Source organism: Sus scrofa, chromosome 1 (assembly GCF_054392235.1).
Source record: "Sus scrofa isolate SSC_HxYL_T2T_F1_AM1 chromosome 1, Sscrofa_HxYL_maternal_Yorkshire_Landrace_v2.0, whole genome shotgun sequence".
In the NCBI taxonomy this organism is placed as follows: domain Eukaryota; kingdom Metazoa; phylum Chordata; class Mammalia; order Artiodactyla; family Suidae; genus Sus; species Sus scrofa.
The window spans coordinates 148,042,649-148,058,568 of NC_139383.1; the positions used below are offsets into that span (position 1 = coordinate 148,042,649).

Consider the following 15,920-nt stretch of genomic DNA (forward strand, 5'->3'; position numbering starts at 1 on the left):
TTGTTTAGCCCTGGTTGCTGTGCAGAGTGAGTAAATGCAATGATGGTGCTATTGGTAAAGGCATTTGACAGGGACTTGGGGTGGGAGTGGCGTGGCATCTTAGATGGGAGGCAAATGTACTCATGTCATTCCTATCACTCCCAAGTGCAACGCAGGCTCTGACTTGATGGCACCCTGATGACCACAGACCTAAGGCTATTTAAACACCCTGAATGGCATCACAAAGGCCCTGCTATGTTCACTGAAGGACTAATGGTTTGCTGTCATGGTGTAGGGAAGAGTCTCTAATTGAAAAGGGTGCAATTAGAACCAAGGTCATGGAAGGGACACACGGACACTGATGGATTAGAGCTGAAATCATGTCTGGCCACTTAACACGGACCCCACTGGCTGGAAATCTTTAGGATTTTTAGAAATAATTCCACCTTGGTAAGAACACTGCAGAGGATGCTGTGAGATGCTGGAGAAGGCTGAGCTGGTGCTGCTCTAAAGAATACAAGTGCTTTTACTTGGGAGGTCGTTGCTGAAGGAATGTTCATCATTGGGCTGCCCAGGAGAGGGTGTAATTTGGGACGGAAACAAATCCTGTACTTGGCTTGCTAGCAGGTTTACTGAGAACCAGAACTGTCAGCAATTTCTCATTTCAATGATGATGATAAGATCTCTGCTCACACTGCGGAGGCTCTGCACATTCTTTGCTACAGCAGCAGCCCTGAGGGCCCAGCTCTTTCTCTGGGAGGATGCCTGGTCAATACTCTTGGGCATCAAGCGTCCATCACCCCACATACCCCTATTTGATAACAAAGCCAGGCGGTGCCAAAGGAGTCTGGATGTTGTCAAGTTTTTCCCTGAAAAATCCCAGTCTTGGACTAACTTGGGCATTTCAAGGAAAAAAATCCAGCAGGGTTGAAAGGGTTGGCTGCTTGAATCATCCTGTAAGTTGACTTTTGCCGGTGACTTCCTATCCTTCTCTCTTACCCTACCTTTCCCTCCCTCACTAAAACCCCATAGCCTATGCTCTGGGCCTGGCATCTGGGGGTAACAGCGCCATAATGGGATAAGGGGGGGACCTAGGTTTGGGGGCAAGATGCTGGCATAACCACAATTAAATGGGAGGGGGGAATGATAGTTTCTCTCCCATGTGACTCCTGAAATTTATTGTTCAAATGCTGTGTTTTCTGTTTTTCATTTTTTGGTCTTTTTAGGGCTGCACCTGCAGCATATGGAGGTTCCCAGGCTGGGGGTTGAATTGGAGCTGTTGCTGCCAGCCTACGCCACAGCCACAGCAGCTCAGGATACGAGCCGCACCTGCGACCTACACCATAGCTCATGGCAATGCTAGATCCTTAATCCACTGAGCTAGGCCAGGGATCAAGCCTGCAACCTCGTGGTTCCTAGTCAAGTTCATTAACCATTGAGCTGCAACAGGAACTCCCAATTTTTTTTTTTGTCTTTTTGCTATTTCTTGGGCCGCTCCCGTGGCATATGGAGGTTCCCAGGCTAGGGGTCGAATCGGAGCTGTAGCCACCGGCCTATGCCAGAGCCACAGCAAAGCGGGATCCCAGCCACATCTGCAACCTACACCACAGCTCACGGCAACGCCGGATCATTAACCCACTGAGCAAGGGCAGGGACCGAACCCGCAACCTCATGGGTCCTAGTCGGATTCGTTAACCACTGTGCCACGACGGGAGCTCCCCATATATTTTTAATATTTACCTAAAACTGAGAATTAGAGATAGTGCCAGCTTCAGGAGGGTGGGGACCCTAAGGAGTCCACAGTCACATGGCTCCTGGAGAGCAGATTCCATTTCCCAGTAAAATCCGAAGGCACCAGTGGACTCCCACAGATGCTGGTCAATGGAGGCCACATGGGGAAGGATGAAAATTGGAGGAAACTCTTGGTTTCCCTTTCTATGCTGAATGCATGGCCATCTTAACACCCATATGCCTGCTCACCCTAACCCTAAACCCTAACCTTAAACCATGGGAGCCTCTGTCTCCTCTGCTCTCCAGAGTGCACCTGCTGGGGGCTCAGCTGAAGGAGCTCAGCCACCTGGTGATGACAGCATGTATTCTTAACTCGGACCCAGCCAGATCATCAGAAAACAAGGCACATGGGAAATCATCCAGTGTGGCCTTCCCTAGGCCAAGCCCCTGGGGACAGGAAATATGCAGCTGATTGGCCCTCCAAACCCCACCCCAGCTGCCACACGGCAGCAGGATGATGTCTGTTCTGAGGGACAAGTAGAGTCACGGGCTACACCAGGCTGGGGAGCACTGACTGGGGGCTTGGCTACAGGTGGGGCCTAGGCTCAGATGGATTTAACACAGGTGGAAGGTGGGCTTCCATCCATCGGTTCCCCCTTCCTCCCAAATTTTTGTCTTCTTCTTTTTTATTTTTATTTTTTTGTCTTTTTAGGGCCACACCTGAGGGATGTGGAAGTTCCTAGTCTGAGGGTCGAATCGGAGCTACAGGTGCCGGTCTACGCCACAGCCACTGAAGCACCAGATATGAGCTGTGTCTTCGACCTACAGCACAGCTCATGGAAATGCTGGATCCTTAACCCACTGAGCAAGGCCAGGGATCAAACCTGAGTCCTCATGGATACTAGGAGGGTTCATTACCACTGAGCCAGGACAGGAACTCCTTTTTGTCTTCATAAATGACATCTTTCATTGTGCTAAGGAATCACAGACATCCAATAATAGCAGGATGGGTTTGGGGATTACATTCCAGTGGGCACAGAGGTCCCACAAAGCCAGACATGTTCACCTCTCCAGGTGCCGCCTAGAAGGGATCTGTTCTACTACATCTTTTACAGCTGAACAGAGCACATACACCTCGCATACATCTCCAGTCCCACCTGAGGGTTCCACATGCTCTTCCCTGTGCTGCGATGTCTGAAGCTACTGTAAGGTTCCTGACATGACCTTTCAGCATCTCAGCTCACAGTTGGCAGGTGGGACTCAAGTTCAGTCGCTGCTGAGGTGAGGGGAGGGGGGTGGGGGACAAGGAGGGCAGCTGCAGGAGGTAGCACCACTGATGCCTCCCTGAGAAAAGCCACTCACCCAGGTCTCCTGAGGCTTCTGACCCATCCCTAAGCCCAAGCCCCTTTGGGGAGAGGGAGCCTCCCCTCCAAAGCCCCACCAAGGATGTAAGGAAAACACATCACCTGGCACCTGCCGTGCACACAGAGGTCAGTCTCGTAGGGTCCGCAGGGCGTGCCATCCAGAACCCTGTCGGCCACCAGCAGCGGAGACTCCTTCCCAAGGGGCAAGCAGTGGAGTTCGCATGGTTTATCTGAGGAGGGAAAGGGGGTGGACATGGATGTGGGAAGGGTGTGGGGGTCACACAGGATGCAGATGCACATGGGCGAGGGGCCAGCCCAAGGGACAAACGTAAATGGAATAGAGGTCACAGGGATCTGGCACACGCTGCACCCACCCCTTGAAGCATGTCACATGAAAAATGGAGAAAGAGAAAGACCCTCTGATTGGGGTGAATGACACACAGCTGAGAACACTGTAGGCTTTTTTTCATCTTGTTCTCTTTATCTTGTATCTCTTTAACCTTTGCAAAGATACAGTATTTCCTTTTCCTTAAGGTATTAAAAATACCAGGCTGAACAAACATTTTGTTGTGTGCTAAGCTCTAAGCAAGGTGAATAGGTATCAAGGGTGAGCCTGGGGTGGGAAAGAGGGAGGGGGCCAACGAGAAGGCCTCCGAAGGGCTGTGGTATGTGGCGAGGTGGCCCTGGAGGAAACAGAGCAGGAATAAGGAACAGAAAGGGGACACAGAAAGCCTTAGGACAACTTGCAAGAGCCCCAGGCAGGATGGAAACCCTGGTTTCTGCTGCTGTTGGAACAAAGGGAGCTCCCAGATCATGTCAAAATCTCATTCCTTTGCCTACCCTTCTTGCAATTAGCCTTCCAGAAGATTCCTAGCACCCCAGAAGCTTTCGCTCCTGAGCTCTCCCCTCATGTCATCTCTGCCTTGCAGTCTGTATCTTCACTTCGTACACACCCCCATTAAAGCCTATAATCCTACTGTCCTATAATTGTTGGAACAACTCCCCACACAAGGGGATTTCTCAAAAGGTGGGGCCGGTTGCTAAAGGAGTTTGAGAGGGATAGGTTGTAATTACCTTTAGATTGAAGAACTGATGGAAATGGGAGCCCCTGGAGGGACCCACAAGGAACCGAACTTCCTCCTTTTGTTCCTAGACCAGTCCTAGGACCACAAAAGGACTTAATAAAGTTTCTCATCTTTCTATATAAACTTGAGAATCACTTGCTGATGTCTTCAATATAACTTGCTAGGATTTTGATTGGGATTACACTGAATCTTTAGCTCAAATTGGGAAGAACTGACATCTTCTTTTCTTTTTCTTTCTTTTCTCTCTCTCTCTCTCTTTTTTTTTTTTTTTTTTGGTCTTTTTGTCTTTTCTAGGGCCACTCTCACGGCATGTGGAAATTCCCAGGCTATGGGTCCTACGACAGAGCCACAGCAACACCAGGTCCAAGACTCGTCTGCAACCTACACCACAGCTCACGGCAACACCAGATCCCTAACCCACTGAGCAAGGCCAGGGATCAAACCCACAACATCATGGTTCCTAGTTGGATTCGTTAAGCACTGCACCAAGACGGGAACTCCAGAACTGACATTTTAATATCATTCTACTGACATGTAATATTTACCTACTTATGTCATTGTTTTATTTCATTCATCAGAGTATTACAGTTTTCCTCATAGAGATCTTACAGATAATTATCTTGTTTTGGGGAGTTCCAATGTAAATGGCATTGTGCTTTTAATTTCAAACTCCACTTGCTCCCTGCTATTATGTAGGAAAGAGACTGACTTTTGAATATGTGCCTTATATCCTGGAATACTGCTATAATCTCTTATTAGTTCCAGAAGGTTTTTTTCTGTTTATTATTTTTTTTAATTTTCTACTGAAATGACCAATATGTCATTTGCAAACAAAAGATATTTTTCTTTCTCCAGTACGTTAAAAGTAGTGGTGAAAGGGGACTTCCTTGCTTTGTTCTTGATTTTAGTGGGAAAGCTTCAAGCTTATTTATTTTTTTATTTAATTTTTTTTTTGGTCTTTTTGCCTTTTCTAGGGCCACACTTGCAGCATATGGAGGTTCCCAATCTAGGGGTCTAATCAGAGTTGTTGCTGCCGGCCTGCACCACAGCCACAGCAACAAGGGATCTGAGCCAAGTCTGCGACCTACACCACAGCTCACGGCAACACTGGATCCTTAACCCACTGAGCGAGGCCAGTGATCGAACCTGCAACTTCATGGTTCCCAGTAGGATTCATTAACCACTGAGCCACGACAGGAACTCCTTCAAGCTTATTTATTTTTTTAATAAATTAATGGAATTTATTCTTCTGTATGTAATTAAGAAAGATAAATGTACCCTTTTCTCTCTTACGGCCACCTAACTCTAATGCCATTTATGTGATTACTTAGCAAAGGAACTTCCAGAGAAACACTGACATCTCTGTGCTGTCTCTGCCAGGCTCTTTGTTTCCACCAGAAGCCTTCCTCAGTGGTCTCAGATGAGAAAGAGCAGGGGTATAAAAAGGCTTCTGGAGACCTTGGCATCTTAGCTGGAGAGTTCTTGTCAGAGCAGACATGCTGTCTCACCCAGGTTCCGGAGCTTTTGTGACTGGGTGATATTCACTAAACTGTCACTGTGTTCAGCAGCTTTTCATAGTTCCTCTCCCATAGAGCTCTGCTGATCAATATGCCCCTGGGAAGTCTCATCTTAAAACACTAGAAAGAAGCTACAGGGATAGGGTGGAGATGTTCAACTTGGTTGTTCCAGTTAGTTGTGAAGGAAAAAAAAAATATATATGCTGTGAAGAGTAGTTTCCCAAGTAAGCAAAGTAAGTATACATCATTTACTCACTTAAAACAAACATGGGTGGAGCCCCTCTCACTCAAGGCACTCTTTGGGCACCGCTCAGGAAAGAAAGACTAGTGATGCATGCTTTCCAAGGCCCTCTTGTGGACAAGCACACGGCAAACCCTGGATGAGGCAGACTGTAAAAAGCTTCATGCATCTGACCTGAACTGTCAGAGGTCCAGGGATACTAGAAGGAATGGCTCATTTCTCCAGCTGGCAGGCTGGGAGCAGGTGTCCCCCCATTTTAATGGAATGACCCAAGATGGTGGCCAGTGAAAGGAGAACTACGGGAGACTGAAATGCAAACTGAGATCAGGTTCTGGGAGGCTAATCCGACAAGGTTCTTGAGGTGCTCTTTGGGACCCTGAGGTTTCCTGTGAGCATCCTGGGGAGCCACTGGGGAGATGCAGCACACAGCCCCAAGACTGAATGAATGGGTGCACCTCCTCCACGTACCGGGCTTCCTCTAAAGTTTCACTGCAAGGAAGGACCCCTTGGATAAATCAATTTCAAAACTATGGATTTTGATTACATTTAAACTAAAATGCCACCTTAATACTTTAAGTATCTGAGCAGTGAGGAGACTCATTCAATGTCAGTAATAATGATAAAGGTGGTGATAAGGAAAAAACCCACAAATAACATTTATTATCTGCTGTGTGCCAGGCAGCATGCTAAGTGGTGTCTATGCATTTCAGGTGAGTTCTGTCACCATTCCACCTCACACGTGAGCACATGAGGCTTAGAGAATGTACACAGCAGGCAGCCCGAAGCCCCTCAGTTGGACAGACCAGACTCAGGTCTTTGGCCCATCCTGGTTTCTTTCTACCATCACTGTTTTTCGAACAGAAAACTCTGGAGAATCAAAGATACCTAGGGGGCAAAATGGTGTTACCGAAAACAAACCACCACTTCATGAACACTTCTGGCTTCTGAAAGTATACTCTGATTTGAGCAGAAATGAAAAGGGATTTGGGTGGAAAGGAGAGGCTCTTTTGAGGTAAGTTAGAAACACCAGGCTTGAAAAGGATAAAGACTCTTTACCTGGGCTCCTTGGTGTGAACATCAGGTAAGTGGAGGCTCTTCAAAGCAGGGGGTCCCAAGCTCAGATGGAGGGATTGGAACCCCAGGCAAGAAGGCACACTCAACTCACCTGCTTTCCACCCTCCCTGTTAAGACATTGTCCTCCTTGGCTCGGATAGTCTGGGGAGCCCCAGGCTCCACGACTGAGCACAGAGGTAACTCTCCCATCCTCTGCTCAACTGGAACTCCCTCCATGTGTCCCTCACCTTTTCTGAGAACTCTGCCTAGAATTCAGGGCATCCTACACCTCTGGGAGGTGTAGTGCTATGTCCCAAAGGGACTCAGGATAAACTTCAGAAAATTTAAGGAGGCTCAGAGCCTCTCAAAATTCTCTGTTTCCCCCCAGGGTGCCTGAAAGATGACATGAGGTGCTGGGTTTCAGCTCTGGGCACAGTGTCAGCACTCTTACATCCTAGTTGTATGGAAGGAGGGAGAATCTTTAGAGTTGTAGAGCCACACCTTCTAAGGAAGGGAGCTTGGAACATCCCTCTGCCTGACGGATATGTGCCAAGATGAAATTTGGGTTGAGGCTGGACCATTTGGGATGGGTCCTGGCTTCTTCCTGGCTCACTTCGCTTGCACAGAGAAGCCACAGATGGGGCAGGCAAGACAGGCTTGGGGTCTTGAGAGCCACACGATCACATCTGTTTGCTGGGAGCTCGGAGGAGCCCCCCTGGTGCTCTAGGACCAGGATGGTGAAGAGGACACTTGCAGCTCTCAGTGCTCTTGTTATTCTCTCTCCGCTGGTGGTACAAGGTCTTACTAAGGTGGAGACACTATTTCATTCTGAGGTCATCACAAGTGCTCACATAGGCCCTGCCTGCCTAGCCCCCTGAGGGGTACATGCACTGTGTCCCTACCCCCAAAACTGCCCACCATGACCTCACAGCTAGGCCTCAGCTTACTGGACCAGCAATGGATACCTGACTATAGCTGGACCATTCAGTCTTTCTCCCCACCACAATCCCAGTCAGGCCTTATGGGACCTCAGTTGACTAGACCATGACAGGCCACCTGACCACACCCAGACCAGAGTCCCTCTCTCCTGGGAAATCAGCACTGAAATTCAGATGAAGGGGTTGTGATCCCAAAGAAATCTACACAATTCAGAAATCCAAAAGTTCTGAAAGCTGCAATTTTTTTTTTTTTTAACATTTGGGGTAAAAACATTTGGCAGCAAAATTAGGCATGATTGACACGAGGCTGTTGGTAGTATCCAGTATTCCACCTAGAGACCGTTCATGGATTACCCAGTAGAGATATCAGTGCATCTGACATCAATGCATCCCAGGACCCCACTGGGGCTATTAACTAACATATGGTTGGTGCGCAGTTGTTACTTTTCTAACACCTAAAGTGCTCTGAACTCCCAACTACATCTGGCCTCAAAGGACCTGGATGTGAGATGAGGACTCACTTAAAAGGCGCTGTGGGCTACCCTGCACATGGGCAAGTCATGAGAAAGTCAGTCTGTAGAGGGGGTAGGAAGAAATGGCTCAAAAACAACAACAAAGGTCCTGACATCTTCAAAGGCCCCAGCCCCAGACTTCATCCTGGCCCTTGGGACGTGTCAGACACACCACATCTTTGCAACCACTCTCTGTTGCGTTAAACAACTGCAGCTGGCGTGGCCAAGCTGGAGTCAGAGAGCCCTGAGTGTCAGACCTTCCATCCCTGGGAACCTGGGAGGGGGGTCAGCCATGTCGGGGAGCAGGAAAGTACCTCCAAGTCCAGACACAGCCTTCCCCATGGCCTCTGACACTTTGGTGGGCATGTGGCCTGCTGGCCTGGGCAGAGAGGACTGAACTCTTGAAGGTTTCCACTTCAATGAGATTCCACAGGGAGAGCAGAAAGGGGGTGGGTGGGTTTGGCATCAGGCCATCTCAATGGGTTTCTGTCTAAAGGCTTTTCCACTTAGAAATATTTTCTAAGGGGAGTCTTTGTCTTCCTTGAGAGGTGGTATGAATTTGTGGTCCCGAGCCCTCCCTTGGAAAATCTACCTCTGCAAGAATTCCTTTTTTTTTTTTTTTTCAATAAGAGAAAAAAGAAAAAAAATATAGCTTCCCCTTTCTTGAACTATGCGTCACTCGCCAAAGAATTCCACAGCGATAGCAATGCTATGAATAGGGCAGTCATAATGGGCTTCAGAAGAGCCCAGAGCCCAACCACAGGAATCGTTCCTCTCACGGCTGAGCTAGAATTGTGCCTTTTATAAGCCGAGTTGTGAGAGGAACACTTATAATCTGCATTCTCCCCTTACCTTCTGAATTGGCCATTTATTATTTTGTTTTTATCCTTGTGAAATGCTCTGTTTAATAAAAAGAATGCTGGCTTCTATTTATGGTTGAGGAGGGAATGAAACCAAATATGCAAGAAGTTGTGATAATTCCACCTCAGAGTGGGACGTGTCGAGCTACCCTGGCAATGCCCAGAACTTGGGGGGTCCCTCCTTCAAAGGCAGAGGGCTTTATCAAATAGGGCTGTGCTCTTCAGATCAAAGGTGGTGGCACTCTGGCTACAATTATTTATTGCTTTGGCAGAAACCAAAAGCGAGTGGGTGAAAACATATTCTGAGCCTGACAAGCTTCCCCAAATAGCTGTTACTTGGAGGCTTCCTGGGGGTGGGGAATCTGGGCAGACGTTGGCCTCGGCCACTGTGATGATAAGGAACCAAGGAGCTCAGTGATCCAAAAGTGGTTAGAAGTAAAAGAGAAGTTTAATCTGGACTTGGAGAAATCAGTGGAAAAACAGACATTTCAGTGGGATTTCTGCATTGAATAAATGAAGCAGGAGAACTGAAACTGGAGCAAGACACAAGGAAAGAATAACGAGGCTGTGCACACAGCAGAGGGAGAATGAGCGTGGGGCAAAATCTGTCTTCCACCTGACCTCTTCTTGCTCCCAAGATCAGGGACAGGACAGGCAAGGGACCCAAACCATCTTTATCTGGCACCTGGGGATGGATGAAGGCTTGGAAAGGAAGCTGCTTCTCATCAAAACCTGCCACTGCACTGGAAACACGTCAGCCCCTGCCAGCACTCTCTCTCCCCTGATTAGGGGTCCAAGTGAGTCTGGGATGTCTGTAAGTCGCTGGGGTCTTCCCACATTGGAGGAACAGCTAGCCGGGAAGAACCACGAGGGTCTGCATGGGCCCCAGCTTCCAGCTGCCCATCCTTTTGGGAGCGCAGGTCTTCTCTCCTTAGTCTTCAGGGAAAGCCAAGGGTGTGAAGGCTCTATTTCCCTGGAAGTCTGCTGGTTAGGTGACAGGGTGACTACAATCACACAGCTCCCAAAGGTGGTGGTTTTTGTGAAAGAGGAAAATGTCTTAGGTCACTCAGCATGGCGATCTCTAGATCCATCACACTGCTGCAAGTGGCATGAGAAATGTTTCATTGCATGTATGTACTATATCTTTATCCATTCCTCTGTTGGTGGACATTTAGGTTGTTTCCATGTTTTAGCTGCTGAAGCTAATACAACATTGTAAGTCAACCATACTCAAATAAGTAAATAAATAAACAAAACTTAAAAAAAAGGAAAATGTCTGGGGGAGCTCCCCAATGTTTTAAAATGAACCCAGGGCCAGGTGGGCTGGTATGCTCTGCTATGGTTTCGAACAGCACCTTTCAGTTCAAAGCTGATGGGTCAGGTTGTTGGGTTAAAGGCTGTGGGTCTAAGGCCATTCTTCCCTGTGCTGCCTGGGCCTGCCCCTGGCACCACTGTTGCACTTGAGCTTGGAACAGAGTGTAGATTTCAGAGGTTCTTCAGATGACAGGGAAGAAACCTAACTCCTGGCACAGGAAGCTCATTCCCCTGCGTTATGCTTCAGAGGCTGCGTAACATCAGGCTCAGCTGCTTGAGTTTAAGCTCCACACTCAGCACTCAAGAGATAATGCTTTCTGTCCTACTGGAGGACTGGAAGCCAGCTGGTTATTTTTCTCAGTCATCTCCTCTGGAACTGGGGTCCATTTCCCGCTCCTGCGGGGGCTTAGACATATCACCTAACCTGTAACCTCTTGCCTTTGGCACGGCTTGTCCTGCATGTTAAATGAGATGATGTATACCAGAGATAACCTGAGCCTGGCACGTGTTATGCTCCATAAAGGGGACCCTATTGTCATCATTATAATACACTTTGGTTCTTGAAGAGGAACAGAAGTTTAAGTGTAAAAAGCCCTGGATCCTCCCTCATGCTCTGGAGGATCCTTATGGGCAATAAATGGACATCACAAATCCTACAGACAGGGTACCCCACCTAGAATTTTATCTGCCACTAAAATGCTTGCAATGGCCCCCAGGGGCAAAGTCTCTTGATTTGGGAGGAAACTCTGGGAAAGGAAATGTGAGCTGGGCTTATCATCATCTCACCAAGTTTTAATCTGTCCTCGAATACAACAAACACACAGCTACCATGAAAAGTCCTGGTTACCAGAGGGGAAGGGGATGGGGGGATGGTAAAGGGGGTCAGCTGTATGGTGACAGATGAAAATTTCTGCTGGTGAGCATGCTGCAGCATAGACACAAGGTGACATACAGTGTGGTACACATGAAATTCAAACAACGTTATAAACCAACACTACCTCAATGCTAATAAAAACCTTTTCCTCAGATACTCCAGTCAAGGAGGAAGAACCAGCCCAAGATGGACCAAGAAAAGAAATGGAAGAAAGCATCAACATTGGAAAGAGAAACAGTAGCCACACAAACCTGCTGGGCCAGTTAGCATCCAGCACTAGCTGGCAGGCTGCCAGCACACTCACCTTGCTGTGATCAGGGGTAGGGTGGGGGTGGGGCAAGGAGGAATCTGGTCCACTGCCTGCTTGCCAGCTGCTTTGGGGAAATCTCATAAATCTGGGTCATCCAAGTTCAACCCACTGCTCAAGAAGTGAGTCTATGGATGAGTTAGACAGGACTGGAGCATCATTTTGGGTGGACTGCAGGGGTGGGGGTATTGTATGTGTTTCCCTAGGAGGTGATTACTGATGAGGGGAGGGAGGAGGGAGGAAAGGATGTGCCATATGCATTTACCATCAACCACCACTGCTGTCAGCAGGCCCTTCTTCTTGCTGCTTAGCCGGTCATGTGTCTGGCACTGCTGGTCTCGGAAGCTGGGCAGACCCTTGGGGCAAGGAAGGTTCTCACAGACTGCATGCTCCACACTGGCGCCCAAGCAGTGTGTGCCTCCAGGCCCTGGGCTGGAAGGAAGAGAAGGGTCTCTGTTATCCAGACGGGCTGCAGAAGGAGCAAGAAAGGGAGGGGGAGGAGTGTGCGAGGTTTCCAAAGCAACCCCCTCTGCTCTTCCACACCCTCTCTCAGCAATCTCAGCCCCACGACAATGGTACGTTAAGTCAGCCATCAGAACAATGCATCTAAGAACTATGAACCAAGGTCATCTGGAAATAGAATATGGTGAGATTCAGTTCTGCAAGATCTACAAATTGTGTCTTTCATCTGAACTTAACACCTGACCATCTGTAACACTGAAAATCCCAAGGGGAACTGTTGGTTGTGTGTTGTTGATTTTTTTTTTTTTTTTTTGTCTTCTATAAGATGACCTTTAAATGGTTCCTAGGCACACTTTAGAGGTCACTTAAATTTCAGGAGGTATAACTAAACAGCTCTCATTTGTTCATGGGCTTTGGGTAGGGACCAGTTGGATCTCAGCTCTGTACCACTGCCCCAGACAAGCGTGGGACACATGGGCTTAAGGTCAAGATCTTGGGCCCTAGAAGCTCTGTGCTTAGGCTGGGACTTTACCCAGTGCTGGAGGTCTAGCTGTGTTCTCTGACCATATCCACACCAATGAGTGGCATACTGGAGGAGCAGCTGGACTCTGGCCCAGCTGGCTGAAGCGTGGCTCTGCTCAGCCCTTTCACTAGGCCCCAGGCATCCTTGTAAGACTCTGACCTGAGCAACCTCAAGGGCTCCCATCACAGCCATGATGCCAATAGTACCATGACAGAGTTAGACTGTTCCCCACCCCCACTCTCCCAGCACTTTTTTTGTAATTCAGCAAAAATCGTAACTGTTCCATTCAATGACATTTCACAGACTGTACACACCTGTTGGCAGGGCAACTTTTTTGATATATTAGCCATTTCATTTTGAATATTTATTTTCCTCCTTTTATCATTTCTCTGGTGTACACAGTGAGACCACCCTGTGATCACTGCTTTATGGAAGAGATATGACAGCAGAATGTGGCAAAAGTCTGTAGGCTTCTGTCACAGAAGACTACAACAGGGAAGCACAAATCTTCTCTGGAAAGGGCCAAATCACCAATTTTCTTGGCTTGGTGGGCAATGCACTCTACCACTGCAGCACAAAAGCTGCCAGAGACAATGTGTAAACCAAAGGGCAAGGCTGTGTGTCAATAAAACTACTTACAAAATCAAAATCATCAGTGGGCCAAGTCTGGCTCATGGGCCATAGTTTGTCAGCCCCTGGTCTACACAAATGTGTTGGAGAAAACATCTGGAGCAGGAGGAAAGGGGCCCCTCATAATTTCATGCCCACCCCATATACACCAGACAAAATCTCCCTCACCTGGAAGTGGAGACAGCCTTGAGAGATTATTTACACTGGTGGCACCATAGAGGGTTTTGAGTTTCGATCTCAAAGGGAGGAAACAGCAGAACCTCCCCAAGGCTGATGAGATCTGAGAAGTGAGGGACCTTTTGTTCTTTCTCCTGCCCAGGGCAGTGGGGAGGCAGTTGGGGCTCAGGGAAATGACTGCATGGCATGTTTGAATGTGTGGAACCCCAGGTTCAAGTGCCAAGTGTGGGCAGGTGAATGGATTTCTGAGCCACAAACCATGTTGTAGAAGAAACAGAGAGGGGGCTGACCCTGATGAACTATGTGGACCAGTAGGTAGGGCATATTTTATGCAACAAGTAAACTGCACATCCCATGGCTGGGACCAGAGAAGGGACAGGTGAAGCTGAGATGCTCTATGGTAAGAAGCTGTGGGCTGAGTTATATGCTTCCTAAAATTCATATGCTGAAGTCCTAACCCCTAGTGTTTCTGAACATGCCCTTATTTAGAAATAGCATCACGGCATATATAATTAGTTAAGACGAGGTTCTGCTAGAGTAGGGTGAGCCCCTAATCCAATATGATGGGGATTATGACAAAGAGGGGACATCTGGAGACAGGCACCCACAGAGAGAACACCCTGTAAAGATGAAGACAGAGATTGAGGTGAAGATTCTACACTCTAAGGAATGCTGGAGACAGCAAGCAGATACATGATTCTCCCTTATAGCCCTCAGAAGAAACCAACCCTTCCAACACCTTGATCATGGGCTTTTAGCCTCCAGAAATGAGAGAATAAACCTCTATTGCTTATGCGGCAGTTAGGGGGAGTTCATTAGGGCAGCAGAGATGAATACACCAGACATCACAGTGACCAGATACATCTTCAACTGAATGGAGATGCAGACTCAGGAAAAAGGGGACAAAAACTCCTGAAGTGATCAGGAATGTGGACTAGAATGGAGTTCAAAATTACCAACTATGTTGGTTTCTTAAAAAATGAACTTTTTCAAAAGGTTGAAGAAGAAGAAACACTCCCAAAGACATTCTATGATGCCACCATCACCCTAATTCCAAAACCAGACAAAGATATCACCAAAAAAGAAAACTATTGGCCAATATCTTTGATGAATACAGACGCAAAAATTCTCAACAAAATTTTAGCCAACCGAATCCAACAACACATCAAAAATATCATACACCACGACCAGGTGGGATTCATCCCAGGTTCACAAGGATGGTTCAGCATACGCAAATCAACCAACGTCATATACCACATTAACACAAGAAAAGTAAAAAACCACATGATCATCTCAATGGATGCAGAAAAAGCACCTGACAAAGTCCAACATCCATTCCTGATAAAAACTCTTACCAAAGTGGGTATAGAGGAAACATTCCTTAACATAATCAAAGCCATTTGTGACAAACCCACAGCAAATATAATACTCAATGGAGAAAAGCTGAAAGCCTTCCCACTAAAATCTGGAACAAGACAGGGATGCCCACTCTCACCACTGTTATTCAACATAGTATTGGAAGTCTCAGCCACAGCAATCAGACAAACAAAAGAAATAAAAGGCATCCAAATAGGAAGAGAAGAGGTAAAACGGTCACTGTATGCACATGACATGATACTATATATAGAAAACCCTAAGGACTCAACCCCAAAACTACTTGAACTGATCAACAAATTCAGCAAAGTAGCAGGATATAAGATTAACATTCAGAAATCACTCACGTTTCTGAATACTAACAGTGAAATATTGGAAAAGGAATACAAAAATACAATACCTTTTATAATTGCACCCAAAAAAGTCAAATACCTGGGTATACACCTGACCAAGGAGATGAAAGACTTATATGCTGAGAACTATAAAACATTAATCAAGGAAATTAAAGAAGATGTAAGGAATTGGAAAGACATTCCATGCTCCTGGGTTGGAAAAATTAATACTGTAAAAATGGCCCCACTACCCAAAGCGATCTACAGATTCAGTGCAATCCCTATCCAATTACCCAGGACATTTTTCACAGAACTAGAACAAACAATCCAAACATTTATATGGAACAACAAAAGACCCAGAATTGCCAAAGCAATCCTGAGCAACAAAAACCAAGCAGGAGGCATAACTCTCCCAGACCTCAAGCAATATTACAAGGCCACAGTCATCAAGACCGTGTGGTACCAGTAGCAAAACAGACAGACAGACCAATGGAACAGAATAGAGAACCCAGAAACAAACCCAGACGCCTAGGGTCAATTAATCTTTGACAAAGGAGGCAAGAACATAAAATGGGGAAATGGTAGTCTTTTCAGTAAGAATTGCTGGGAAACCTGGACAGCTACATGCAAAGCAATGAAACTAGAAC

General features: G+C 47.1%; 1 protein-coding gene across 9 annotated transcripts in view; it reads right to left on the reverse strand.

Annotated features, from left to right (window-relative positions):
- Positions 1–15,920, reverse strand: part of ADAMTS17 (ADAM metallopeptidase with thrombospondin type 1 motif 17) — a 387,154-nt gene that overhangs the window by 108,694 nt on the left and 262,540 nt on the right. For all 9 annotated transcript variants that reach the window (XM_084975992.1, XM_021098456.2, XM_021098449.2 and 6 more), the window contains 2 exons: positions 12,041–12,207; positions 3,177–3,304 (listed from right to left, as the gene is read on the reverse strand). In XM_084975992.1, coding sequence (XP_084832118.1) covers positions 3,177–3,304; positions 12,041–12,207 — 295 coding nt within the window. The remainder of the gene's footprint in view (positions 1–3,176; positions 3,305–12,040; positions 12,208–15,920) is intronic.